Source organism: Heterodontus francisci, chromosome 32 (genome assembly GCF_036365525.1).
Source record: "Heterodontus francisci isolate sHetFra1 chromosome 32, sHetFra1.hap1, whole genome shotgun sequence".
NCBI lineage: Eukaryota > Metazoa > Chordata > Chondrichthyes > Heterodontiformes > Heterodontidae > Heterodontus > Heterodontus francisci.
Window position 1 is genome coordinate 27,829,351 of NC_090402.1, and position 27,886 is coordinate 27,857,236.

At 39.8% G+C, this 27,886-nt stretch overlaps 1 protein-coding gene across 4 annotated transcripts; it reads right to left on the reverse strand.

Annotated features, from left to right (window-relative positions):
- On the reverse strand, positions 1-27,886 carry LOC137347716 (zinc finger and BTB domain-containing protein 26-like). Of its 4 annotated transcripts, none has more exons than XR_010969005.1 (3): positions 27,841-27,886; positions 270-10,058; positions 1-143 (listed from the first exon to the last, which is right to left on the reverse strand). XR_010969005.1 is itself a non-coding variant. In XM_068012553.1 (2 exons), exon 2 carries the CDS (start codon positions 10,046-10,048, stop codon positions 8,672-8,674), a length of 1,377 nt encoding a protein of 458 aa, XP_067868654.1. In that variant the 5' UTR covers positions 10,049-10,058; positions 27,841-27,886; the 3' UTR covers positions 1-8,671. The 4 variants fall into 4 exon arrangements, 2 of the variants coding, with proteins under 2 accessions (XP_067868654.1, XP_067868655.1); XR_010969004.1 differs by having other exon boundaries at positions 1-146; XM_068012553.1 differs by having other exon boundaries at positions 1-10,058.

A 27,886-nucleotide genomic window follows, 5' to 3' on the forward strand; every position in this document is an offset into this window, starting at 1 on the left:
TGTTTTCCAGTGAACAAATCTGAATACTGCTGTTGTAAAAAAAACTCCTGCCATTGCAGTAATATTACACCACCAGGAATGTGTAAACTAGGTATTACAGAAAACAGGACTTTTATTTTCGTCAGTGCATCTGTTAGAGTTAACTGCTAGGATAAAACAAATAGAAAAAGTTATAATTGATTTATTCACATAACATATGCAAAAAATAAAAAAATAAAATCTTTTAACATTTGTGTATACACTGTACCATAAGGAAACTACTTTTTCACCTTTAAGTACTAAATGTGCCTCAGATTTCATCAGATGTATTTTTGATAAAGCATTTTTGTTTTTTATGATTTGAAAAATAAAGGTTGCAAGTAACTTTTGTCCTTGAGGAACTTGTTTTTTTGTTGTTCTCAGCCAGGTGTTGGAGCAAATTAGAGTTCAGCTATCAATGCACACTGTACCCCAGCAGACTTGCAGCTAAAATTTAGAAATTGTATTGTGGTTGAGGATACAACTGTTTGAGCTCAATAATATAGCTGAAAACAAAAATCAATACAATTCGGCAAGAGGACACCTAGACATTTTTAAAGTAAATGTACTACTAATCTACTCAAGAATGATAAAGACAGTTAATAACTTCAAGTACCTTGGAATTAATGGTTGTACTAAGGGCCATGAAAGTCACACACCTCTAGATTATGCCGCATTCTTAAATTTATAATTCTGCAAATCTGGAAGGTAGTATTTAAAAAATATTAAAATAGTCTGATCTGCGAGATGACTGCAGGATATGGGACACATACTAAAATCACAGCTTAGAAGATTTCTCACTAACTTCTACTCAATTAGGCCAAGTGATAAATACAATCACCAGGTGTACCAAAATTAGCTTAAGACAGCTTTGTATCAAGTAAGCCAAATAATAAGATATCCAACTAGATGCTATACCAATCAAAATACAGAGTGCAACAAAGGGACATCCAAGCAAGTTGAAATACATTTGACAATGCATTAATTGTATATGCAGAAGTTCATCTGTTCCCTGGCAACATCCAAAATATTGTCCAAAGATTTGTGATTAGGTACAAATTGTATCAGAACAAAACATTTTAACCAAACCAATTTAATTTTTTTCAGTTGGAAATAAAATATTGGATCAATATATACCAGAATGGAAATGGTCACATTCTCAACTATCAGTTTAATCCCATTCCGAAAGTTTGGTTATATAAAAAAAGCTTTATAAAATTTAGTATTTAGCACTGATTTAGCTAAAATAGATAACAGACTTTGCTGCAATCTTAAAATTTTTATCCTCGTTTTTAAGCTATTTATTTTCTGTTCCTGCAATCAAGGAAGTATGCTTGTACCATGTACTCATCTTTGACAATGCCATTTGTCTGAGCTATAGGATAGGGAGGAGCAGGTGATGACTCCTTTCCCAATATTTCCCTCCTTCCTGGTGCCTTAGCCGTGGAATGTCACCTTATTGCATGGGGAAAATCACAGATCTGAAGACCCATCCAATCATTCTGTGGTATAGCAGTTTTTTTTTAAAAGATGCATCTTGATGTTTATTAAGACTATCTTGAGATCTCCAGAAATAGGGGATACTCCACAGATTACTTTTCCTTTGACATGAAATTTTTCCTTGGAACATTATATCCACATTGCAAATTTTTAAATATAAACTCAATGTTTGAATATGAACTTTATGTGGCCATAGTTAAGACTGTAATATACTTATTAACAAAACTAGTTCATTCCACTGTTACAGCTGTAGTCACGCACATTCATACTTGATGAGAACTTAAGGATTCCACAGCTGAGAAAAATGAAGCAACATTCTAAAGTTACATAAGTAAAAGTATACATGTCATAAATACTGTCCTAGATGAGGTATATGCTAATGTGCTAGGTAACCCAAAAATCCAATTTCAGGACCAATAGTGTCAAAGGATACTGAAATAACAGTAGTCAGTTCTTATGGTGACTTGCATATAGTCCTAGAAAAATGTGGACAAACTATCAAAAACAGTTCTATTTAACTGCTGGTAAAAAATAGAACACACCTTTATCAGTTTGAAAACTTCTGAATAAAGTCTTGTGTAGACTGGAAGCAACACTTTAGAAAAGACCCAAAATGGTAATTCTTTACATAATGTTTGCAATTTAAGTCAAATTGATAAACCACCTTTGTTGTGTGAATTGAATCTGCAATTTATGAGCCTACTAAATATTAATCATAGCTGGCAATTTTGATGAACTAGAAGTCCTCATAGCACACAGTCTGCTGACACCAATCTCCTCCTTTATAACCTCATGCTCAAGAAAGAATTTCTATTCAGTTCGTTTTATTTCTATGCTATTTTTCTTCATTCCTGTCTTGATCATCTACCAATTTCTACTATCCACAGCCCTCCTCCCAATTGCTATGGCTGGAGATTATGCTACATATATCAACCTCTAGGTGAGTACTAAATAAATCAGACCTGCAGGAAGCTGATGTACATCTGTGATACTGATTTTTTTTTTAAGTAACTCCCTCAAATATGATAACACCAAGAATTTAAACTAGTACTGCATTAACATTTGGAACTTTAATAAAATTGGGAATTATCCAATATCATTGGAATTATAATTTTCTATTTGGAGATTAGTCAGACCATTCTATTTCCTCCTGAGCACTGCACTTAACGTTGTCCCTCAGTTCTACAAATCTCCATTGCATAACCAAGAGGGTGGTCAAATCAATCTTTGCAGGCCTTTGTAGCTCTTCTAATCTGATTTCACAGAAGACAACAGTAATGCTAAGTAATACACAGTTCTCCCTCCCCCATCATTACAAGTGGTACCTCACAAAATGACACTGACCGAGATCAGAAATTCTGCATTCGGAGAAACCCCCGAGGAGAAAATCCATATCCTGCACCTTACTGAAGAGTGCATCAGCGCATATTGGTGAGGCAATAAGGAGGACCACTGAGCTAAAAATTCTCAAGCATACAAATGAATCATCCCATTTATTGATTAACTTCTGGAGGGCAAAGATGAGTAAATAAGCTCTCTAGTTCACAGATATTGGCTTTGCAGGTATTTATCCATAATCCTTTCAGCAGATTTATATTCAATGCCCAAAAGTAATTGCATAGGAAGAGCAGAAAGAACATGCTAATTCTTTAAGCACATGATTTTAGTAATTAAGTGACTCTAGATCTCTGTCAACTCCTTTTGGAGACTTGGATTTGAACAACAGATTCAGCAGCTAATAAAGCCTCCAAAAAAATGTATTGTTCATCCTAGGGTCTGGATGGAGTGCCCTATGTGATAAAGTGTTCAATCACTATGGAGTCGGATAAGCAGGAACAAGAAGAAAAATGGCTACATGGAGTCCCATCCCGCCCTGCTAAACATCTCTACTGGCTTATACAGAAAGCCACAGAGTGAACTAGGAAGTTGTATTGGTGGACACTTGCCCCACTCTCTAGGACAATATAGACATAACCGAAAAAGGTATAATTACAGAAGGGAGAGCTTGTTTAAAAGAAACAATCCAACAATTATTCACCTGGGCCAGGAGTTTCTGCTTTGGGTGTAACCAGCGACTCAGGCACAAATTGCACTAGTTTTGAGAAGTGTTTCTTCTCTCAAGTTTCTCATATGCATTTGCATATTGCAAACACACAATTTGCTACGAACCAGTGCAATCAGGCAGCATTTGAGAACAGTTAAAAAATAGTTTTGCTATTAAAAATATTCCATGAAGAGTGGTTACCTGGTGTGTTTGATTAATACCGCTGAAAATGGATTTATCACAAATAAGCATTTTTAATCTTGTCCACCACTTGAGTACCCCGATTTTAAATAAGTGAAAATGACTAAAACATCTGTATAGAACCATTTCCTAGTTATACTGGTGTAGTCGGTTGAAGTAAATTAAATAAATTATATTCAAAAGCTTTTAAAACATGGCTATTAGTGTTGTTGTGCCTTAAAGAAAAGCTAATCTCGAGCCTCATCAAGGGCCTGCAAATAGAGGCAATTAGCAGAAACCCTCAGTGGTGATTATTTCGATCTGGGGGCACGGCCAGTTTTGTGGGTGGAGTCAGCTTCCAGCTGGATATGGTTTAAACTAGCGCAAAAGATCGCAGAAAGTCAATCTGCACGACATAATTTGTGCTTGAAATTCCCTGGTCTTTTGCACTGGTTTGGCCGATTTCGGGTAAATTGCACTGAAAAAACAGTGCAACCTACTGGAAACTCCAGGCCCCTTTTTTTGGGACTGCTTGGAAATGGCAAACGACATGAGTAAAGACTACTGATTTCTGAAAGCTGTCAAAGAAATCGACATAGCTGATTTGTTTTTGTTCCTCATTTTCAAGGGGAAATGATAGTATATGAACCACAAAATGAATCTTCCAAGATAGCCAGATTGAGACATCATGAAATTAGCATCACTACAGAGTTGGCTGTTGGATAGCTGAATATCTCGAGTAAATTGAGCACCCTCACTGGGTGGAGTTAATCAAAAGCTACAGTACAGATACAGGCCATTCAACCCAACCAGTCCATGCTAGGTTTATGCTCCACTGAAGCCTCCTTCCATCCTTCCTCATTTAACTCCATCAGCATAATCCACTAGTCGCTTCTCTATTGCTTCCCTTTAAATAATCTAAACCATTCGCCTCAACTACTCACTGTGGTAGCGAGTTCCACATTCTCACCACTCTCTGGGTAAAGGGTTCCCCATTTGGTTTCTTGGTGACTATCTTGTATTGATGGCCTCTAGTTTTGCTCTTGCTAAGTGGAAACACTCTGTCTACTCTAACAAAGCCTTTCATACTTTGCATTGATGTAGAATTAGTAAAACTTTTATTACATAGAAGAGAACTGTTCTGGCTTTTTGAAAAAAGCTATCCAATTAGTCCCACTCCCCTGCTCTTCCCCCACATCCATGCAAATTTTTCCTTTTCAAGTATATATTTAATTCCCTTTTGAAAGTTACTTTTGAATCTGCTTCCACCACTTTCAGCCAGTGCATTCCAGATTGTAACAACTCACTGCATAAAAAAATTCTCATTTCTTCCTCCTGCCCCTCTCCATCCCTGGTTCTGTCGCCAATTACCTTAAATCTGGGTCCTCTGGCTATCGATCCTCCTACCAGTGGAAACAGTTTCTCCTTATTTACTTCCATCAAAGTACTCATAATTTTGAACACCTCTATTAAATAAATCTCTCCATAACATTCTCTACTCAAAAGGAGAAAAATCCTAGCTTCTCTAGTATCTCCACATAACTGCAATGTAAAGTCATATATTCACACATTCAAAACCTACATTGAAATCAACACAGCATTGGTCAAATAATAGCAGGAAGATGGATTAAATAGATTAACGATCTTTTTTGGCTTTGAGATTTTCTATTTATTTCTGACAGAGTACCTTACTTGCTCAGCACCCCTGAAAAAAATAATAGGACATAAGATCAAAACCCCTAACATTCTATTGTCTCGAGAATGACAATAGCATGCAATGAGATATTACTACTGGCATGAGCTATTGTAACTTATCTTTACTCTGAATTACAAAGTGCTATGAAAACTGGATGTAATGGAGGCTTGCAGACTCCCATTGTGACATATCAAATTCAGTGAGGGCTGAATTTAACACCTATGCAGGTTGATGAATTTGCCAATGTTCTGAACCATGTGTCTCATGAAGTTACCTTTCCACCTGCATTAGCTTGGTAGTTCAAAGTCAGAATTCTCACATAGCTATGTGGGGTTGGCAATGGGGCAAAAAGAAAAAACAGCCACAGTTTCCACTTCTGATCACTATCTAGCAATCCTTGTTGTGTGAACATTAAGTGAAGACAGGATTGGAGCCACTGATAATGGCCCTTGTGAATTTCGAACATATGAATTAGAAACAGAAATAGGCCATTCGGCCCCTCAAGTCTGCTCTGCCATTCAATAAGATCACAGCATCTGTTTGTTTCGAATTCTACACTCCCATCTACTGTCGATAACCCTAGATTCCCTTCTGGTTAAGCAATACGTTCACTGTCAAGGCACACATGAATAACTAAATACCAGGGGGTGCCTGCCATCTGTACCCCTTTCAGACAGGAGGGGAGAAAATTGATGAGAAGCCACTCTTCCAGATTCAGTGTGAAGATGACAATACTATCTCTGTCCCAGTGACAAGACCACGGGCTTGATTTTAAACTGTCCCCATTGGTAGAAACCAGGTTGGGGCAGTTAAAATAGAGCAGAACATTTACCCACTGCTTTCCCTGCCAGCTCTGGCAAACTGCCCCAGGCCACTGAGGTCCTCTTTAAATATGATCGCATTCTGATGATGTGATCAGGACCGTATCTGCTATTTTAACCCGAGTCCTGTTGGGCAACAGTCAGTGTTGACTTCATCATCAGGCAAAACCTGCCAGCAACAGCAGTCAGTAAGGTTAAAAAACTTTTTTTTTTTAAAGTTTCCTTGTGGGCCTAGGAAAATACCTAGGATGAAATGTTGGAGCTCCCCTGTCCTAGGTTTCCTCCCCCCCGCCCCCCGGCTGACTGGGATTCACCTGCTGCAGTATTTATCTTTTGCGGGGTATCATTATCCAGCAGGAGGCTGCTGCACACCCGTTGACCTCCCTGCTACTTTGGTCAGTTAAGTCCTCAAGGAGCACTGCAGGAGGCCTGCCCATTAAACTCAATTGACCCTACTTGCTACTGCACCAGGATGGGCAAGCCACTTTCTATGCTGCATTCCTGCCTGGGAGTTAAAATTGAACCCTGTTTTTCTGCAATGCACATTTTCTCTGTTACGTTAAAAGTGGCATAATGAAAAGGGCGGCATCATTACAAATGCCAAAAATAGAATACAATGATAAAATATCTGTTGTGGTGAAACTGCCCTCTTTGCAAATGATGTTTATGCTCCCACACTACAAATAATTTAAAAGATCATTCTTGATGTGGCACAATAGCTGTATGTGTACATAGCTTAAACAGTCAACTGGAATATATCTGCTCAATTAAGACTGTTCACCAAACTACCCGGTTAATAATGATCATGTAGCTGATGTTTTCTTTGGAGTGCCAGGTTTTTGAGGGGGGGGGGGGCAGGGGAAGGAGAGAGAGTAATTGGGACAGATTGAAAAATCATCCAATATTACTAATTTGGATTATATACAGTGAATCCAAACTTCTAATTGAGACACAAACCATGCAACAATTCCTCACACATGTCTCTCCCCAGATATGTTTCATGAAATTCTGCAATGCCTTCAAGGAATAGACCATTATTCACAAGTGTTAGAAATTTTAAGGAATGGCATAACAAAATAAGCTCTATGGTCGGAAAGCAAATACATGACTATTAAACACAAAACTAGAGTAATGTGTTCCATCATAAAAATCAACATCCATGATAACAGCTATCATGCAGCACATAATCCTGTCACTTAATTTTCAGACACCTAGGTAGAGCAGCATCATTGCTGGGAGCAGAGTTACTAGTATAGCAATTCTAGTCACATCAACTTACCATGTACTAAGTATGGAATCACTACTCTTGAAAAAATCTTAAATTGGAGGTCTGCTATTTTAGATTTATGCTGAAGACACAGCAGCTACATATTCTTGCCTATCAATAGTCAGTCCTAGTTTCCCCAAATAGCATATTCTACAAGTACAAATGTGGAGACAAGAGGGGAAGACAGGGACAGATGGACTGAAGGAACAGTGCTCTAACCATTAGAAAATAAGATTTTAAAATGATGCAAAAAAAAAAAGCCATAATTTCAGAAAGGAAATTGGAAAAACAGCGATAATCTAATTGAGGTGTTTAAAATAAAGGGATTTGACAGGGTAGATTCAAACAAACTATTTCCTTTGGTGAGGGAATTCAGTGCAAGGGACAGAACCTTAACATTAGAGTGAAGCCATTTAGGACTGAAGTCAGGAAGCACTTTTTCCCCCCCTCTACAAAAGCATAGTGAAAATCTGGAACACTCTTCCCCCAAAAGGCTGGATCAATTAAAATTTTCAAGTCTGAGATCAATAGATTTTTGTTGGGTAAGGGCATCAGGGATACGGGTGAAATAGAGTTGAGGTACAAATCAGCCAAGATCTGACTGAATCGTGGAACAGGCTCGAGGGGCTGAAAAGCCTGCTCTTGTTCCTATGTTCCACAAAGTCATAAGGCAAAGCTTCACAATTTAGGTATTAGTCCTGGAAAAATAGTTAACTAACCAGGTGCACTCTATTGCCTACATGCAAAGAGAGTTATTCTGCCTTATTGTGAACATAGTCCTAAATGAAAGAGGACAAGACATATGAAAGATTATGCCATCTGTTCATTGATAAATGCTAAGTGGCCTATTAGAATGCAGTCAGTTCTTTTAAGTACTGAACTGCACCTTTCAAATTACAGACATTCTATCAAACACCTATTAAAACTGTTAGTTTATAATTTCTATTTCATCAGATAGAAGAGAAACATTTCTTCCCAGTGCAGTGCTGTGCATAATTACTAACACACTGATGAGATACCATTATTATTTTGATTTGGTGCAAAATTTCTATCACCCTTCCCAAAGTGTTTAAATTTACTGCTTGGCCAAAGAAGTTCAGCTGGCCTTTGAACAAGATATCAGATCAAGAACAGCACTACTGCAGTCATTCAATAGTATCTACTTCCAGAGTAATTTCTTGTATGCTTCCTTCAGTGACATTATCTACGCATTTTTTCCCATGCTGTTCTTTGAGATGCCGCCTGAGTGCGGGCTTATGAGCAAAGCCCACATCACAGTAGTTACATTTGTGTGGTCTGTCACCACTATGGAGATTCAGGTGATCCTGCAGAGAACATTTCTGAGTGAACGTCTTCCCACAAATTGTGCACTGATAGGGTTTGATTCCTGTGTGCACTCGAATGTGCCGGGTCAGATTACTTTTTTGTGTGAAAATCTTGCCACAGCGCAGGCACAGGAAAAGTTTGTGTGTTTTCAAGTGACTAATGAAGTTTTCGAGGTGCTGAAAGATTTTACCACATTTACTGCAATGGTGGGGCTTCTGAAGCCATTTGTCTTGCATTTTAAAATGATTGGTGTACATAGTTTTGTTTGCAAACAGTTTTGTGCCCCTGTTACGCTTGAACAAAAACCCACCTGCAGCAGCCATTTCCTCATTTGGAAAACTACTCAAACCTTGCAACTCAAACTCATTGGCTGCAAGCATAAAATTTGTACCATTGACAACTTCTGACAATCTGGGTGGATCAGCTACAAAATTCTGTAAACAGCTATCTACCACTTTGTTGCTTCTAGAATCAACAGTTGAATTAACGAGGGAATGCTGCGACTCAGGAGAATTTGCAACAGCTCTTTCCACACTATTGCTGAAATTATTCGAAAGATGGCTCAAACTGTCTCCATTCTCACTCTCTTGAATATCACTAGTCAGAGATTCCACTTTAACAATACGAATGTTGCTATCCTCTGAGTCGGTTTCACATTCAGAGACATCCCTAGTTTGCGTAAGATCTTCCATTTTGTTCTTTCCAGAATCAGGTGGAGGACTTTCTTGAGGCCTTTCTGAAGTTTCAGGAAATGCAGTTGAACTGCTGCTTTCACCTATGTTGTGCGTTGGGTCTTCAGACAACAACTTTGGCTCAATATATTTAGAAAGGGCCTGTGTGCACCTTTCCACAATGTGGCCCATTTGAAGGTAGCTTGCAGCAGTTAAATAGTTTACCAATTCCTTTACAGGAAACTCCAGGATACCAGTGTAGCAGGACAAAAGTATCTGTTCTCCAACCTCTGAACTCTGGAGAAGTGAAATTCTGACATCCTTTGAATCGTTCAACAAAAACTGGTCCCTCAAAAAGGGAGAGCATGCTGCAAAAATTATTTTATGCCCTAAAAATGCCACATTGTTGATTCGGATTGTGACATCACAGAATCGCTTTTGCTGCCTCAACAAATTCATTTTCTGCAACATGGAATCACCATAGCTTGAAAACTTAAAACGAAGCACATCAGAATTTGGAGCCATGTTTCCAAATCTAGAAAGAAACAAAAAGAACATGAGCAATTCATTATAAAATAAATATCTCTTGGTATTTTAAGTCACATTTATGGCCTATTGCTCAGTAACATGCCATGAGTACTCATTTGACACACCAAGTTCAGTTCCAAAATTGCCCGATACTTGAAGTTGCCTACCCGAATTATAAGATGTTATAGCAGTAATTTCTGAATTACCTTCTCAGTAAAACCCTCAACTCTGACTGAAAGGGTGAGACTAACTCATTCAAAGCCCAACCACTTAAACATAGTTAAAATCAGGCCCAAAGAATATCAGTTCAAGCCTCACTTTATGAACAAAGCACAATCAAGGCAAAGCTGTTTGTCTTTGTGGCCACACAGATGCATACCATGGAACTTTGAGGCTTACACAAAGTTTAAATAAATGCTCTCATTAATTTACATCTATTTAAAGCTAAATCTGAATGTCAAGTATCAATGAGGCAACAGTAATAACAGCCAAACTTCCAGGCTCAGCCAACGGATGAGAAATAATAAGTACAAATAGATTATCTGGACTTTGAGGGCTGGATTGCCAGCACTTGGACAATGCATCTGACCCACGACCCACCGGCCATAGTGTGAGACTATTGTCAGGTATATAATTACCGTTTCTCAGGTGAGATGTTGAACTAAGGCCTACTCAGCTGGTTTTGATGGTTCAGGTAGACATTAAAGATCCTTTGGCATTTGAGGAAAAGCAGGGAAATCTCCCAGTAGCTTGGCTAATATTTCTCCCCTCAAAACACCACCAAAAACAGATGAACTGTTCTTTGGCAACCACACTTTTTATTCCTTTCGTGGGATTTGGGAGTCGCTGGCAAGGCCAGCATTTGTTGCCTATCCCTAATTGCCCTTGACAATTGAGTGGCGTGCTAGGCCATTCCAGAGGGTAGTTACGAGTAAACCAAATTGCTGTGGGTCTGAAGTCACATGTAGGCCTTGCCTTTGCAAGAGCTAAAGAAATTCAAAGTAAATCATTGCATGTGCAGTACTTTGTGTCTCAGAAATATCTCAATGTATAATAAAAATCTAAGTCCGTCAAGTCTTTATTTGGAAAATTTCCAAAAGTAATGGACCACTGTGCTAAGTTATCCTAATTACCAACCTAAGATGACTAGCTGTCTAGGTTGATTCACCTGTTCGGTGAATCACTAAGAGCTTCTTTACTATCATTGGACAGGCAGACAGCTGCTGTCAAGTGCTATGGTCATTTCAACACTGCTTGAAAAGGTAACTCCTTAACTATTGCACAATGGGGTATCCCATTAAATTGCAAGGAACATATGTACCGCAGTGTCCTGGTTTTACAACTGCAGATGTGGGCAGTATTCACAAGTTATTTGCAACTGTGTGTGAGGCTCCCTGGAAGAATTTGCACACTTGCATCAAATTCCTGTGCCAACTTTCCAAAGAATCCAGAGTGACTCAAAGGACAAGCAGTGCTACTATTGCAGGAAATGTTTTATGAGTAAACAGTAACAAATAATATACTAAAGTGCAAAAAAATTTAAGTTTTGCTTGTTGTGTACAATCAAGATTCAAAATTCAATATAACAAAGTGGTGTATGACAAAAAGTTTATAGCTTGTTAGAAATCATAGAAAATTTATCGCACAGAACCAGGCTACTTATCTCATGTCTCCTCTGCCTGTCAAAAAACCAGCCATCCAGCTTAATCCCACCTTCCAGCATTTGGTCCATAGCCCTGAAGGTTATGGCATTTGAAGTGCACATCCAGACACCTTTTAAATGAGTTGAGGGTTTCTGCCTCGACTACCCTCTCAGGTAGCAAGTTTAGGACCTGTACCACCCTCTGGGTGAAAAATCTTTTCCTCATCTTCCCTCTAATCTTTCTACCAATCACGTTAAATCTATGCCCCCTAGTCACTGACCTCTCTGCTAAGGTAAATAGGCCCTTCCCATCCACTCTATCCAGGCTCCTCACAATTTTGTACATTTCAATCAAATCTCCCTGCAGCCTTCTCTGTTCCAAGAAGAACAACCCCAGCCTATCCAATCTTTCCTCAGTCCTGGTCCATTTTTCCAGTCCTGGCAACAACCTCGTAAATTTCCTCTGTACCCTCTCTAGTGCAATTACATCCTTTCTGTAATGAGGTGACCAGAACTGCACACAGTACTCAAGTTGTGGCCTAACAAACAATTTATACAGTTCCAACATAACTTCCCTGCTCTTATATTCCATACCTTGGCTGATAAAAGAAAGGATTCCATATGCCTTCTTAACCACCTTATCGACCTGTACAGCTACCTTCAGGGATCTGTGGACATTCACTCCAAGGTCCCTCACTTCCTCTACACTTCAGCATTCTCCCATTAATTGTATATTCTTTTGTCTTGTTTGACCTCCCCAAATACATCACCTCACACTAACTAAGCTTAGTTTGTAAAATAGTTTATAAAATATAAATATAAAATACTTTACAAGAAACAAAAGCTTCCACCTCATCAACTAAAACTCAAAACTCACAATTTGTAGCTTTTGAAAAAATCTCAAAAGATTTCTTTACAAATGCCAACCTTGGGCCAGAGGTTGCACCCTTGTCTGAGTCAAAAGCTCATGGGTTCAAGTTCCATTCAGAGACTTAAAACACATAATATAGGCTAGCATTCCAGTGGATAGAAAGAGAATGCTGCACTGTCAGATGTACAGTCTTTCAGATGAGGTTAAACGGAGGCCTAGTCTGTCCCCTCAGGTGGATGTAAAAGATCCTACGGCACGAGTGGAACAGCCAAAAAGTTCTCCTCATGTCTCAGTCACCTTTCATCTCTCAATCAATATCACAACAGATTATCTGGTCACTTAACTTATTGTTTTCTTTGGACCTTTCGCTACAGTGACTACACTTTAAGTACTTAATTGACTGTGAAACTCTTTGGGAACAGCCATAGGGGATGAAGGGCACCATACTCATGCAAATTCATTTTTTATTTAGTGCAAAGTTCCACTTTTAAAAGATATGAACCCATTTTCCTTCTGGAGCTCTCTGCACTACATATTAATATGGCACCTGCCAGTCTATGTCAATCCTACTTAGAAATTGGCTTCTCATCGATATTTAACATTAGCCTGAGTGAGTCCCTTTCCATTCGCCCACAAAGGCAGAGAGAGATCAGGAACCAGATGTGCAGAAAATTTCAGATACTGTGCCTAATCCAGGACTAAGACCAATCTTCTCAACCCACCCAGCAATATTACATTTAGATTATATAGACAGAGGATTGAAATATTTGATGTTTATTTTACACACAAAGGATTGAGATAATTAAAGCACATTTTATTCATTTGTGTTTATGGTATGAATACCAAACTTGGAAAGTCCATATCAAGCATTCTCTACTTCTTTCCCCTACCAATATCTAGTTTTATGCATGAAGAATGGTCACTTGGGCACAGCTTCCTTCTGGATACTTGGGCCTGTGAAACCAAACATCAGAGATACTAGTCCGAGCAAACTGACTTGGTTTCGTTATCCACTTATGCACTAGCTTTCATCCAAAGAATAGATAGAAGTGTCTGACATTTCTCAATGGGATATAGGTAGACTCCATCACTCATGAGACAAATGCTGCTTATTCAGTTAAAAAATGCCATGGAATCTTTTGTGTTCACCTGTACAGACAGACAGAACCTTGGTTTAAAATATGCATAGCAACTGTTCAGTACTGCATTTATTAGCCTAGTTTCATGTGCTCAGGAACCAGAGTGGGATTTAAAACCACAGCTTTGAGTCAGAGGCAAGAGTGCTACCAAGCAAGTCAAACAGACAACTAAGTGTTTGAAAGTATCTTTTCAAGCAAAAGAACCAAGTGACGATCCTACTCTGTCTCTTATCAAGGTCCCCTTCATAATAGGTGCCAATGTCCAGCCAATTTGCGTCAATATGGCATTAAGATACACCCGTGTATACTGGACACAACAAAGGCTACGATCCCCGATGTGATCCCAGTAGTGCAGAAGAGCTGTGCACCAGAACCAGCTGCCCTCCTTGGTCAAGCCCCTGGCATCTACCTGACAACGTGGAAAATCTTCATATGTCTTATCCATAAAAAAATCCAGCCAACTGCCACCCCAACCACCTCCCAATTATCAATAAAGGTGAGAAAAAGTAGAAATAACGCCTTCAATTAACACCAATAACCTGTTTGCTGATGCTCATTTCAGGCCCCATCAAAATCACTCAACTCTTACTTCATCATAGCCTTGATTCAGAGATGCAAGCAACAGTAGGACACTGCAGGAATGGCAAAAATCAGACTGTGCTTGACATCAAGACAGCATCTGATGAAGAGTATCGCACCAAGAAACCCTAGGAAAACTGAGGTCAATGGAATACCCTTCAGTAGCTGGAGTCATACCTGGCATACAAAGTGATAGTTGTCATTATTAGAAGACATTCATTACAACCAGAGGACAAAGTCCTTCAGGACAGTGACCTTGGCCCAACTATTTCAACTGCTTCAAGTACCTTACCTCAATGCCAGGAGTGAGGCTGTTTGTTGATGATTTTACAACATTCAGTTCCATTCACAACTCCTCTGCGATAATTTAGCAGCTCATACCAGCTTACAGCAGGATCTAGACAATATCCAGACTTGAGCTGATAAGTGGTGGATAACCTTTATGTCACATAACTGGCAACAAGATTAGGCTCAACCACCTCTCATGATCTTCAATGTCACCACTGTCACCAAAACCCCACCATCAACATCCCTCTTGGGTGTCAGTGATGACTAGAAATTAACAGGATCAGCCACATCAACAGCAGGGCAGAGACTCCTCCCCTGACTCATTAAATGATGGCGAGGCATTGACAAGTTCAAGTCAGGAGTGAGATAGAATATTCACTGCTCGTCTGGATGGATCAGCCATAAAAGTCACAAACAGTAAAAGACCAAACGGTCCTAGATTCATGCCCCACCACCGAAAATATCCATGCTGGCACTCTGCGGCTGCAATCTGCACTGTATATCGGATGCAGTGCAGGAACTTTCTCCTAACTTAATTTGACAGCATCTTCCAGACTGCAATCTCAGCAAGAACAAGAGCAGCACAATCACGTGAACCCCATCACCTGCAAGCTACCCATCAAGTCAAACGCCACCCTGACATGGACTTGTATCTTCTGTTCCTTCATTGCCAATCTTAAAATACTGTAGGAGAATCATCATCACATGTACTGCAGTAATTCAGGAAGGCACATTAGCACTGTCTCACAGCACCTAGGGATGGGCAATAATTACAGCCATGGCAGTGTCACTCACACCCCAAGAACAATTCCTAACTATCAAAATCATGTCTGTATGTTTTTCCAAAGTGTATTTTACACACTGCAAGTTAGGTGAGCTTCTAAAAGACAACAAATTAGATAGTTCCTTTCACCATCCCAGATGAGTAAACTGCCCCAATAAGAAAAGGAACCTTAATTATAAGACACCAGGTGATTCTTCAACCCCTTTATCTTAACGTCTCTTTAAAGAATCATCTAAAAAGGTTTAACTCCCATGCCTAGGGATTATCAGATGTCTGGTTTGCCTGAACTATTTTACATCAACCAGTCCAGATTATACCAACTGTTATACAAACAACCAAATTTTAGAATACCTGGTACATTACAGAGTGAATGGACCACCTCTTTTTTTGATTTAGCAATAAGTGAAGCCATACAATGTGCCAATTGGCATCCTTCTGTACCATCCTTCTGGGGCAGCACACTTTTTTTTTAGTTTTAGAGATACAGCACTGAAACAGGCCCTTCGGCCTGAGTCTGTGCCGACCATCAACCACCCATTTTTTATACCAATCCTACACTAATTCCACATTACTACCACATTCCCACCTGTCTCTATATTTCCCTACCACCTACCTATACTAGGGGCAATTTATAAAGGCCAATTAACCTATCAACCAGCAAGTCTTTGTGGGAGGAAACCGGAGCACCCGGAGAAAACCCACACAGACACAGGGAGAACTTGCAAACTCCACACAGGCAGTCCCCAGAATTGAACCCGGGTCGCTGGAGCTGTGAGGCTGCGGTGCTAACCACTGCGCCACTGTGCAGCCTCACAGCTCCAGTGACCCAGGTTCAGTTCTGGGTACTGCTTGTGCGGAGTTTGCAAGTTCTCCCTGTGACCGCGTGGGTTTTCGCCAGGTGCTCCGGTTTCCTCCCACAGCCAAAGACTTGCGGGTTGATAGGTAAATTGACCATTATAAATTGCCCCTAGTGTAGGTAGGTGGTATGAGAATGGTGGGGATGTGGTAGGGAATATGGGATTAATGTAGGATTAGTATAAATGGGTGGTTGTTGGCGGCACAGACTCGGTAGGCTGAAGAGCCTGTTTCAGTGCTGTATCTCTCTATGACTCTATAATGACTCCATGACAATGGAATCATGTACTAACATTTTTGCTAACACAATTAACCGTCTTAGTATCAGCATTAGAAAGTATGCAGGGCACTTTAACAGAGGTTACTAACTATACAATTGTCAGCTAAACAACTAATAGCTTTAACTATAACCTTTGAATATAATGCCTACCTCTAAATGAAGTGTACTCGATGCCAAATGTGAAACATTTAATCTGATCAAGGGTCAGACCTTTGTCATAAATACTCTGGTGGAAAACCAAGGGGCAAGTTATCAAATATTTATATTAAATACTGTTGTGTTCAAGCGTCCTTCTGTTGAACACAGTCTCTAACTGATCAGATTAGGCTTCTCAGACTTTTCACAGGTTCTTTTAAAATGCCTCCAGTTTTTGTCACAAAACTCTGGATGTTTTTCTTTCCAAGCAGAATTTCAATGGAGTTGAAATTGGTTTGATTTTAATAATTTAACACACAAATAGGTATAAAAAGGTAAACAAATCAAATCTCTCAAATCTGCAATCCTGGGTAGCCAATTTCTTAGATGAAATATAACTTGCTGCTAGTTTCTTCGACAAATAATCTGTTATTCGGTCAGTTCTGCAAATCATCTGCTTGTTCATTTCCAAGACAAATTATCTGTGTCAATTTCTATTCTTAGCTCCTCATGAAGTACTTTTTCATAAATACTCCTCCCACAAAGTAACCAGCCATTTCAGGGCTCAAGGATTAGCACTCAGTCTACATGGCTATCTCAGTTTCAGCCTCAAGCACTGGGCTAGCTAATACTCTGTCTCAGTGAATTAATCCTCAGCCAGTTTTGAGCAAACTAATCACTCCCACCAAATCTCTCGGCTTTTATAACTATCCAACCTCACAGATAGCTTTATTGCTTAACATGCTTTTCAGAATCTCAGGATGGAGCTCAAGATGTTACTTAAGTTTCTTGGCAGAATTGCAGTACGTGTGGCTTAAGATGTTCGTAGAATCTAGAGCCAGAAGATTTTTAAATAGCTCTTCTTCCCCTCCTTAAAAAAAAGAGCTCCAGCTTATCCGATCTATCTACATAACTAAAGTAACCGAAATCATGAGGGGTCTGCACAGAGCAGATAGAGAGAACTGTTCCCATTGGCGGCAGGACCCAGAACCAGAGGACACCCAATTAAGGGGTGAGGCTAGGGCGGGGTGGGGGTGGGGGGGGGGGGGGGTGGTGCTGGGAGTCGATATTAAGTTGACTCCAAGCTGGGGTTTTAAAAATACAAACATTGTGGGAGGAAGATATCATTGAGAAGGAACGAGTTAGGCTTGAAAACTGTGCATTGAGTCTTGTATTGAAAACAAAACAAATTTCATCAAACTGAAGAAAAATAACATCTCATAAGGTAGGTGTACAGTATTTGTCTACCAATGCAGCAGCAAAACAATCCTTGTAGCAAATGCCACAGACATGAACATGGAGAGGGTGCAGAATATTCTGCAGGGGGAAGGAAATGAACCAGAAGTTGTGATACATGTCAGTAACAATGACAGAAAGGCAAGGTATTGAGGTCTCAGTCAGATTTTCAGGAGATAGGGAGGAAGTTAAAAAGCAGGACCTTGAAGGTAGTAATCTCTGGATAACTCCCAGTGACGCGCGCTAGCATGAGCAGAAATAAAATAGGAAGGATCAATACACAGCTTGAGGCATGGTGCAGAAGGGAGGCCTTCAGATTCTTGGGGCACTGGGACCAGTTCTGGGGTAGGCGGCACCTATTCAAAAGGGACGGGTTGCACCTCAATAGGACTGGGACCAATGTCCTCACAGGAATTTCATTATTGTGGTTGGCGAGGGTTTAAACTAAATTGATAGGGGAATGGGCAACAGCATAAAGAAGTAGAAAAGAGGAATAAGGTGCATAGAAAGTCTGTGTTGGATAGTAATAGAAAAGGAGTGTTAGACAGGAGCAAACTAAGAATAACGAGGAATACAAAGACAGGTTTAAAATGTATAGTGAGCGACAAGTACAAATGGCAGTGTGGGAATATGATGTAGTGGCGATAATGGAAATGTGGCTTAAAAATAGAAGACTGGGTGCTTAATATTCAGGGATACAAAGCATTCAGAAAAGATAGGGAAGTAAAAAAAGGGTGGCAATACTGAGTAGGAAAGATACTGTAGTGTTGAAATGGAAGGATATCCTTGAGGGGGCAAAGACAGAATCCATTTGGTTAAAGTTGAGAAGCAGAAAGAGTATGATCATGCTACTGGGGATATTCAAAGGTCGCCATATAGTGAGAGATAGAGCAGCAAATCTGCAGGGAAATCACAGATGTGCAAGAACTATAGAACGGTGATATTCGGGGACTTCAATTATGGAAATATTGATTTGGGATCATCAAGTAAAGGGTAAGGAGTGCGAGGAATTTCTGAAATGTGTTCAGGAGAACTTCCTTGACCAATACGTTCCCAGTCCAACTAGGAAGGAGGCATTGCTGGATCTTGTGGTGGGGAATAAGGTGGGCCAAGTGGACTAAGTGTCTATGAGGGAAATACTTAGGAACAGGAGTAGGCCATCCAGCCCATCAAGCCTGCCCCGCCATTCACTTCAATGCCTTTTTCCCCACACTATCCCCATATTCCCTTATGGCATTTGTATTTAGAAATTTGTCAATCTCTGCTTTAAACGTACTCAATGACTGAGCTTCCACAGCCCTCTGGGACACAGAATTGCAGAGTCACAACCCTCTGAGTAAAGAAATTTCTCCTCATCTCTGTCCTTAGTGGCTTCCCCCTTATTTTGAAATTGTGTCCCCTGGTTCTGGACTCCCCAACCAGGGGAAACATCTTACTGCATCTACCCTGGCTATCCCTTTAAGTATTTTGTAGGTTTCAATGAGATCACATTTCGTTCTTCCAAACTCTAGAGAATACAGGCTCAGCTTCCCCAATCTCTTCATAGGACAGTCCTGCCATCCTGGGAACTAGTCTGGTGAATCTTCGTTGCATTCCCTCTATGGCAATAATATCCTTCCTAAGGTAAGGGCACCAAAACTGCACACAGTACTCCAAGTGCGGTCTAACCAAGGTTCTATACAATTGAAGCAAGACTTCACTACTCCTGTACTCAAGTCCTCTTGCGATAAAGGCTAACATACCATTAGCCTTCCTAATTGCTTGCTGCATCTGTATGTTAGCTTTCAGTGACTTATTGACAAGGACAACCAGGTCCCTTTGTACATCTACACTTTTTAATAACTTACCATTTAAGAAATACTCTGCACATCTATTCCTCCTACCAAAGTGAATAACCTCACATTTTTCCACATTATATTCCATTTGCCACGTTCTTGCCCACTCACTAAGTCTGTCCAAATATCCCCTTGAAGCCACTTTGCATCTTCCTCACAACACACATTCCCACCTTGTTTTGTGTCATCCACGGACTTGGAAATACTACATTTGGTCCCCCCCATCCAAATCATTGATATATATTGTGAACAGCTGGGGCCCAAGCACTGATCCCTGCAGGATCCCCCTAGTCACAGCCTGCCAATGCGAGAATGACCCGTTTATTCCCACTCTCTGCTTTCTGCCTGTTAACCAATCCTTAATCCATGCCAGTATATTACCTCCTATCCCATGTGCTTTAATTTTGCTAACTAATCTCCTGGCCGGGGGGGGAAGGACTTTATCAAAAGCCTTTTGAAAGTCCAAGTATACCATGTCCACCAACTCCCCTTTATCAATTCTTTTAGTAACATCCTCAAAAAAGCTCCAACAGGTTCGTCAAACATGATTTCCCATTCATAAATCCATATTAACTATGCCCCCATCAGATCATTATTACTCTTTACTTGGGTAAGAGTGAATCATATAAGGTTTAGATTAGTAATTGAGAAGAGCAGCTACAATCTAAAATAGAACTTTTAAATTGGAAAAGGGTCAACTTCAATGGGACGAGGGGGGGAATCTAGCAAAGGTAAAATGGAACCAAAGACTAACAGGAAAATCTGTAATTGAACAATGGGTGTTCTTTAATGAAGAGATGTTTCTGATACAGGCTAGGTACATGCCAACAAGGGTAAAAGGTTGGGGAACCAAAGCCAGGGCTCTTGGATGATGAGGGAGATAGAACACATGAAGAAACAAAAAAAAAGTGTATGATGCATGTCAGGTGAATTCTTCAAGAAAGAACCAGGCCAAATACAACAAGTTGAGAAGGGAAGTGAAGAGGAACATAAGACTGGCAAAAAGATTGAGAATAGAATGGCAGTTAACATAAAAGAGAACCCCAAAATCTTCTACCGGCATGTAAATAGGAAGTGGGTAGTAAGAGGCAGAGTTGGTCCCATCAGGAACAAAGAGGGTGATATATGCCTAGAGCCACAGGACAAGGCTAGAATACTTAATGAGTACTTTGTATCAGTGTTTACTAAGGAAAAGGATGCTGACAAAACATTGTTAGAAGCAGAGATGGTAGAGGTAATGGATGGGGCAAAAATTGACAGGTGGGATGTACTGGGAGGGTTGATTATGCTTAAGAGTGGATAAGTTACTTGGTCCGATGGCTTTCATCCCAGGTTTTTAAAGGAAGTGGGGGTGGAGATAGTGGAAGGGCCTTCCATCATCTTCCTAGGATACGGGGGAGGTGCCAGAGGATTGGAGTGGCAAATGTGACACCCTTTTCCAAGAAAGGGCGTAAGGACATTGCTGGTAACATCATTGGTGGTAAGGTTTTAGAAACGGGGGAAAAAATCAACAGACACTTGGAGAGGTTTGAGTTAATTAAGGATAGCCAGCACAGATTTGTAAAGAGGCAGATCGCACCTGACTAATTTAACTGAATTTTTTGATGAAGTAGCAGAGAAGGTTGATGATGGAAAAGCAATGGATATGGTCCATATGGATTTTAAATACCACATAAAAAAGGCTGGTTAACAAAATTTAGGCTTATGGAATAGGAGGGTCAGCATCAGCTTGGATAAAAAAATTGGCTTAAGGTCAGAAACAGAAAGATGTAATAAATGGGTGTTTTTCAGACTGGAGGATGGTAGACAGTGGTGTTTCCCAAGATTCAGTACTAGGATCACTGCTTTTTTTTTGATTTTATGTTTTGGAATACAGAGTAAAATTTCAAAATTTGTCAATGATACCAAACTTGGAAGTGTGCTGTCTCAATTTCAGGACAGTGGCCTAAAACAGGTCCCTCTTTAACATATTGGCTGCAATGGCAGCTATCTATTATAGATGGCTAGCAGAATGTCTGTTCCGAGAAGGAGAAGGTGATGCATTTTGGCAGAAGGGATAGGGAGAGACAATGTAGACTAAATGGCACAATTCTAAAGAGTGTACAGGAACAGAGGAACCTGGAGGTTCATGTGCACAGATCCTTGAAGGTGGCAATACAAACTAAGACAGTAGTTAGCAAAGCATATGGGATCTTGTACTCGATGCCTCTATGAAGCCCAAGAGCAGGAAAGTTATGCTGAACCTTTATAAAGCACTGGTCAGTCCCCAACTAGGGTACTGCATCTGGTTCTGGTCACTATACTTTAGGAAGGATGCAAGGGTCCTTGAGAGGGTGCAGAGGACATTTACCAGCATGGTTCCAGGGATGAGGGATTTTACCTACAACATTCGGTTAGAGAAGCTGGGGTTATTCTCCTTGGAGCAAAAAGAGATTGAGGGGAGATCTGATAGAGATGTACAAGATTATGGCAGGTTTAGATAAGGCAGACAAAGAAAAGCTCTTCCCATTATCTGACCATACTAGGACTGGGGACACATTTAAGATTTTGGGCAAGAAATGCAGGGGTGATGTGAGGAGAAACTTTTTACACAGTGAGTGGTAATGACCTGGAACTCGCTGCCTACAAAGGTGGTGGAAGCAGAGACAATGAATGATTTCAAGAGGAAATTGCATGGGCACTTGAGGGAAATAAACTTGCAGGGCTATGGGGATAGAGCAGGGGAATATGATTGATTGGATTGCTCTACAGACAGCGGCATGGACTCAATTGGCTGAAAGTCATTACAGCACAGAAGGATGTCGGAGATGTTGGTGGATTGGGAAGTGAATGTAGATCTGGGAGCACAGGGATGATTGATGAGCAAGATTTAATGTGCTTTAGAATGCAGGAATGGAGTTTTGAATGAACTCAAATTAATGGAGGGTGTAAGATCATAGGCCGGCCATGGACACAAACCCGGATTCAATACCAAATTCTGAAATTTTCATAGGGTATATTTTCTGCTATTCATTATTTTTTGCTGAACTTGGAAATGGGTGAAAATTTAGCCCCATGTAACTGCAGTACAGTGGGGGAATGGGACTGACTGGATTGCTCTAGAGAGCCTGCATGGACTCCATGGGCTGAATAGTCTCCTTCTGTGCCGTAATAACTATGACTAAATAATTTATTAAATCAGGCTCCACGGTTGCCTTTTCAAACCACAAGAGCCCTGAAAGTTGCCTTGATACCAGTCTCCAGTACAATCTTCGGAAAAGCAATGTGGTAAGGGAGTCTGACATACTTTTAGCTTGTTCCCCCGCAGGTTTGTTATGCATTCCAGATTTAAGCTGGAAAGGATAAATAATTGTTTCTATTTCTCCAGTATTTTGGACTTGGTCCAATATTATAAAGGAAAGATCAATTGAATTACAGTGCAAAGGAATAGTACCATTAATCCTTTCCTTCAGAATTGGGTCATACCAGCCAGCTAATTTCAATAAGAACCTAATGGGAAATAATAACATTTGTGGTAGTAAAAGGAGAACTTGCTGCTGTTTTGACTCCAATAGTATGAATGCTCTGTATCTAGATGATTACGCTGCTCTTTAAAATCAACTAAACAGTGAAAGATATTTTGAGGTGGAAGCTTCTGCTTATCCAACAACTATTAGATCATTGGAAATCATTAACAGCCAGACCACTGAAGAATGTCAGGTTTACAGCCTCACCGCTCACAACCTCCAGTTCTTCAACAATGAATTACACCTTCCATGTCTTTCAAAGGGGAAATAAAAATATAGTTTTTTTCAATTCTTCAGAGACAATAATTTGTGAGAAACATTAAAATTTTTTTGAGCTTTGAAGGTTCCAGCTTTAGCCCTTCATATAATTGGCATTCTTGGCTTCAGCATTTTCTCTGATCACAAAATGGAACTGCCCCCACCTCCTCTATTTCTGAAGTTGCCTCCAGGAATCAGTTTCTCTTTGTGCCAAATTTCCCCCCCTCCCCCCCAACAATCCATTTCTATAAAGAAAAGTCTGTCCAAAAATTGAACACTGCAGAGGCTATCAGAGGACAATCTCCTCACACAACTCATACTCCAGGGCAGGATACAAGGAAAAGCTTGTTATCTTTTAAGCGGTATCTTTCTCACTTCTAACCTCCAAACTCTCACCATCACAATCTTTTTCAGTTTTACCAATAGCAATAACATGGCCAATGCTCCTCTGAACTTCATAGAACATATCAATCAGGTTCTTCCTTACAGAAAACAAGGCTCATTGCACAGCCTTCTACTCGAACTCATTTCTTTCCAGGGCCTCAAACATCAGCCTTTTCTTTCTGCTACCAATTTTCAGGCTTTTAGAACCCAAGCTTGGTGCCACCTGATCACTAATTTTTGATTACCTCACCTTTTTTTAAAAAACCTTTCTGGTGTCCTGAATAAGGGGCCTTTCACCCTATTACTTAATTTTTAAAACACTCCTTGTTACTAAGCAATACGCGTGAAACAGTAAAGGGCAATATTGGAGGGATCTTTATAGCCTTTCAAAAGGAACGGCTTACTAAAATGTCATAGAAGAGACGTTTTGTACTATATTTACTCACATAAGGCGACCCGCATAAGAGACAAGCCCACAAAATTTCACTTTGTACAAGACATGGGTTACTATCACAAAGCTTCTATTCACTATAATTAGCATATTCTGTCAGCTAGTACCCACAAGGAATTTTTCTTTCCGTTCTTCTTAATTCAACCATTACATTTCTAACAGATGCTGCATTCTGGCAGTGCTATGATATTTAGATGATGACTCTCTCTCTCTCTCGACCAGTCCCAGGTCCTCTTTGCCCTACATTTGTGCTATGTTATCTCAGATTTTAAAAATCAGCAATCTTGGCTTCACTATCGGTTCTGACCTCAAATGTAACCATCTGGCATCTTATTTTCTAAAGCTGCCTCCAGGAGACTGTTTTTCTTTTGCAGCAGACATTTATTTTCCCTTCAGCAACTTTTAAATCTCTTTTATAAAGTCTCAATTCCATCCAAGACTTGTAATTTTGAAGGCTCCGCTAGCACCTTTCTCACGAGGAAGAGTGGAGGACTGAGTGACAGCTAACAGCAATTGATGATTATAATGTGTCGAAATGATGTTGCAGCAGGGCCTACCATCTTTGGAGATTGATCAGGTGGGAGGTAAACCAGAGCAAAGATGTGACCCTGATTTAAGAGAAACCCGATATTTTTAGCTTCAGATAGGGACACAAATTTCTAGCCATGGAATTATTTACAGAATGCACTCATTGTTATTCTCCATTCACAAAACGTACCTTTTTCACACAAATAACTGTTAACCTTTGACCCTCTAGAACAAAAAAAAATCTTTTATAGCCAATGGAAATATCATTGTTAAAATAAATAGAATTGTACAGCATAACAGTGCACATAACCGTGCAAACCTTCACCATGCACTTCAGAAGGCATCAAAAATGACCCATTATCTACTTACTCCCTCCCGACTTTGATTTTTCATTGTGGCAGATCAGGCTATTTGACAGATGGGGCCAAAGAGCAATCTAGCATCTACTCAGACTACATGTGGCGGATTTGCAGACTCCCTGGGATTTGTTTCTTTGTGCAGAAAGGCCAGATGGCCATTTTGAATGCTGCAGCAAGTATTGGTACAGGTGGGGGTTTGAATTCAAAAATAGTAAATCTAATATCTTGAACTTTCTTAAAGCAGTTGCAAATAAATGTGTTGGGGAAAAATTAAGTTTTTGTGGTTTCAAACCAACAGTGATAAGGTTTTAGATGTCATTGTTCCCATGACATCAGCGTATACAGAAATACTTAGCCCTACGTAACAGACTTTTGACATTTTCACATGAAAGGCTGAGACGAGATTCATAGGATGGGTGGAGACTCGTGTGTAGTATAAACACCAACATGGCGCTATAGGACTAAATAAACTGTTTGTGCTGTATATTCTATATAATTCCATTTTCACTCCTGCAAGTTATCACTGATGGGGACCGTGAAAATGAAGGTGATTTGAAAAAAAAAAGTTGAAGAATCGGAGGCAAGTGGGGATTTAATTCAGACTATTTACATCTGTCAGACTGCTACAGCTTTAAAGTGAGGCAGGTTCAAAGAACACAGCGTATTCAGCGGAATCAAAACTGTACCGACCCACAAATCTTTTGGCACTTCTATTGAGATTAGTAGAACACGCTCTCTGAACTCATTTCAGCTCAATAATGATTTATTCTTTTCTAGACTGCAAAGCATTTTAAGAATTACAAAAAAACATTTACCAAAATTTAGTGATGTGAAATACTGTAAACATTTCCCACAGCATCCCTCATTCAAAAAGTCAACTTTTTGCATGAAAGGCATAAGAGAAGGAATGATAAACAGTGTTCTGATGCAACTAACGTCTTTCATTCTGACAGGACCAGGACAGAATTTTTCTGTGGGAAGTAAAATATCTACTCCCATTCTTTCTCATCTTTCCCCCTCTCGAAGATAAACTGTCCTTCCTTGCTTCAGTTCTCTAGGTACTAAGGGTTTCTCCCTACTTTCATTTACCTTTTCTGATTAAAGTAGTGTGAAATGTTTGTGTCATCAAAAGACCACAACAATGCATTCACCTTGATGGAAGAACCTGTTTACATGCAATTTCATACAGGAAAAAACAGAAGGCATGTTTTTTTCAACAGTGTGGGCTAGATATTGGAAATAAATACAAGTTTTGTTTAAAAAGCATTAATGAGGCACTACTGTTACAATTTGTACTGTTTAAGAACTGCATTTAATTCACTGTTATTGGGACTCTTTATTGCAAGTACAACAACCTCTTTCAGTTCAAAGATAAGTGATTAGGTTTATTGAGGGCAACTGGTTATCCAAAACTCAAATGGTTCACACCCATCCAACAAAATAGTAACTTTATTACACTACTGATTGAGATCGAAATAGGTGTGAATAAACAATTTGACCTCAACATCAAACCAACAGAAATTTCTTGGAACTATGACACAACAATTGTTATTTATAAAGCATCTATGTTTCTTAATTATTTTTGTACTTAAACCACTTATCTACTTGTGCTGAAATACCCAATTTTATTATTTTTCCTGTTCATTGTGCTGCATAGGACTAACTAGATGAAGCATACCATGTGAAGTCTGGTGATAAAGCACTTGTGTAGTGTCTAAAAACAAAAAACAATGACCAAAGTGAAAATGGACGAGTTAAGAAAAGAAATGATTTTGAGACTATATGTGCACAGGATAAAATGAACAGCACATACACAAAGTGTTCTGATGCCAAACAATACACAGCAGTACTACAACTAGAATGAAATAAAAGGACATTAATTCACAGCATGCAGAACTATTTTAAAATTTATCAAGTAAGTACTTGCAGCAGGACAGGCCAACTAAAAATAACGTGTACAAATCAGTGCAGTGGTACTTTAAATAACTTATCCTACATCTGTTGTAAAACATCAGAACATGGCGGGGGAGGAGGAGGAGAGTTCAATTTAGGATATCAATTCCTAATCTCAATAGTTCTGCAAGTAGAAAACGTAAAGAAATTCCTTCTAAGTTACTGCACACAATTTTCAAAGCAAGAACAAACCTGTAAAATATTTTGTGGGAGTCAGCACTTGTAATATGTTGGTAAATGGAGCCAGACTGCAGCCTTCTTGGGCCTAGTGCTGTAATGGAACAAAGCCAAGCCTGCTCTAGGTTTGCCCTGAACACGGAGTAACACACAAAAACAGAGCAGCAACACTGCTGCTCCAGAAAGCACACGCCAGCAGCAACTTCCACCTCAACATTTTCATTTCAATATTTCTATCCCCCCCTCCTCAACACCACCTCCTTTTGTAATGGTTCCCGGCCTCTGCGTGTGTGTGTTTGTGTGTGTGTGTCTAGGCGGAGCGCTAGAGACGGTTCTAGTAAAGGGAAAAACCCGCCGATCTAGTATTGTGATAGCGGGGAGAGCGAGCGCCCCAAACAGAAATAAAGGAGAAAACCCAAGTCCACACAACAAAAAAAAAACACCAGCTTCCTGTCTGCTCAGGGAAATGAGGTGGGAATTAAAAAGAAAGTGAAGGGATCGAGATTTGATATAAACACCAACACTGTACCTTTCCCCCTCCTCCGGATTCTGGAAGCTCCAGGACTCGCGTCTCT

Excerpts from the sequence above, each read along its gene's own strand:
- LOC137347716 (XM_068012553.1), bottom strand. The coding sequence starts at position 10,048 with ATGGCTCCAAATTCTGATGTGCTTCGTTTTAAGTTTTCAAGCTATGGT.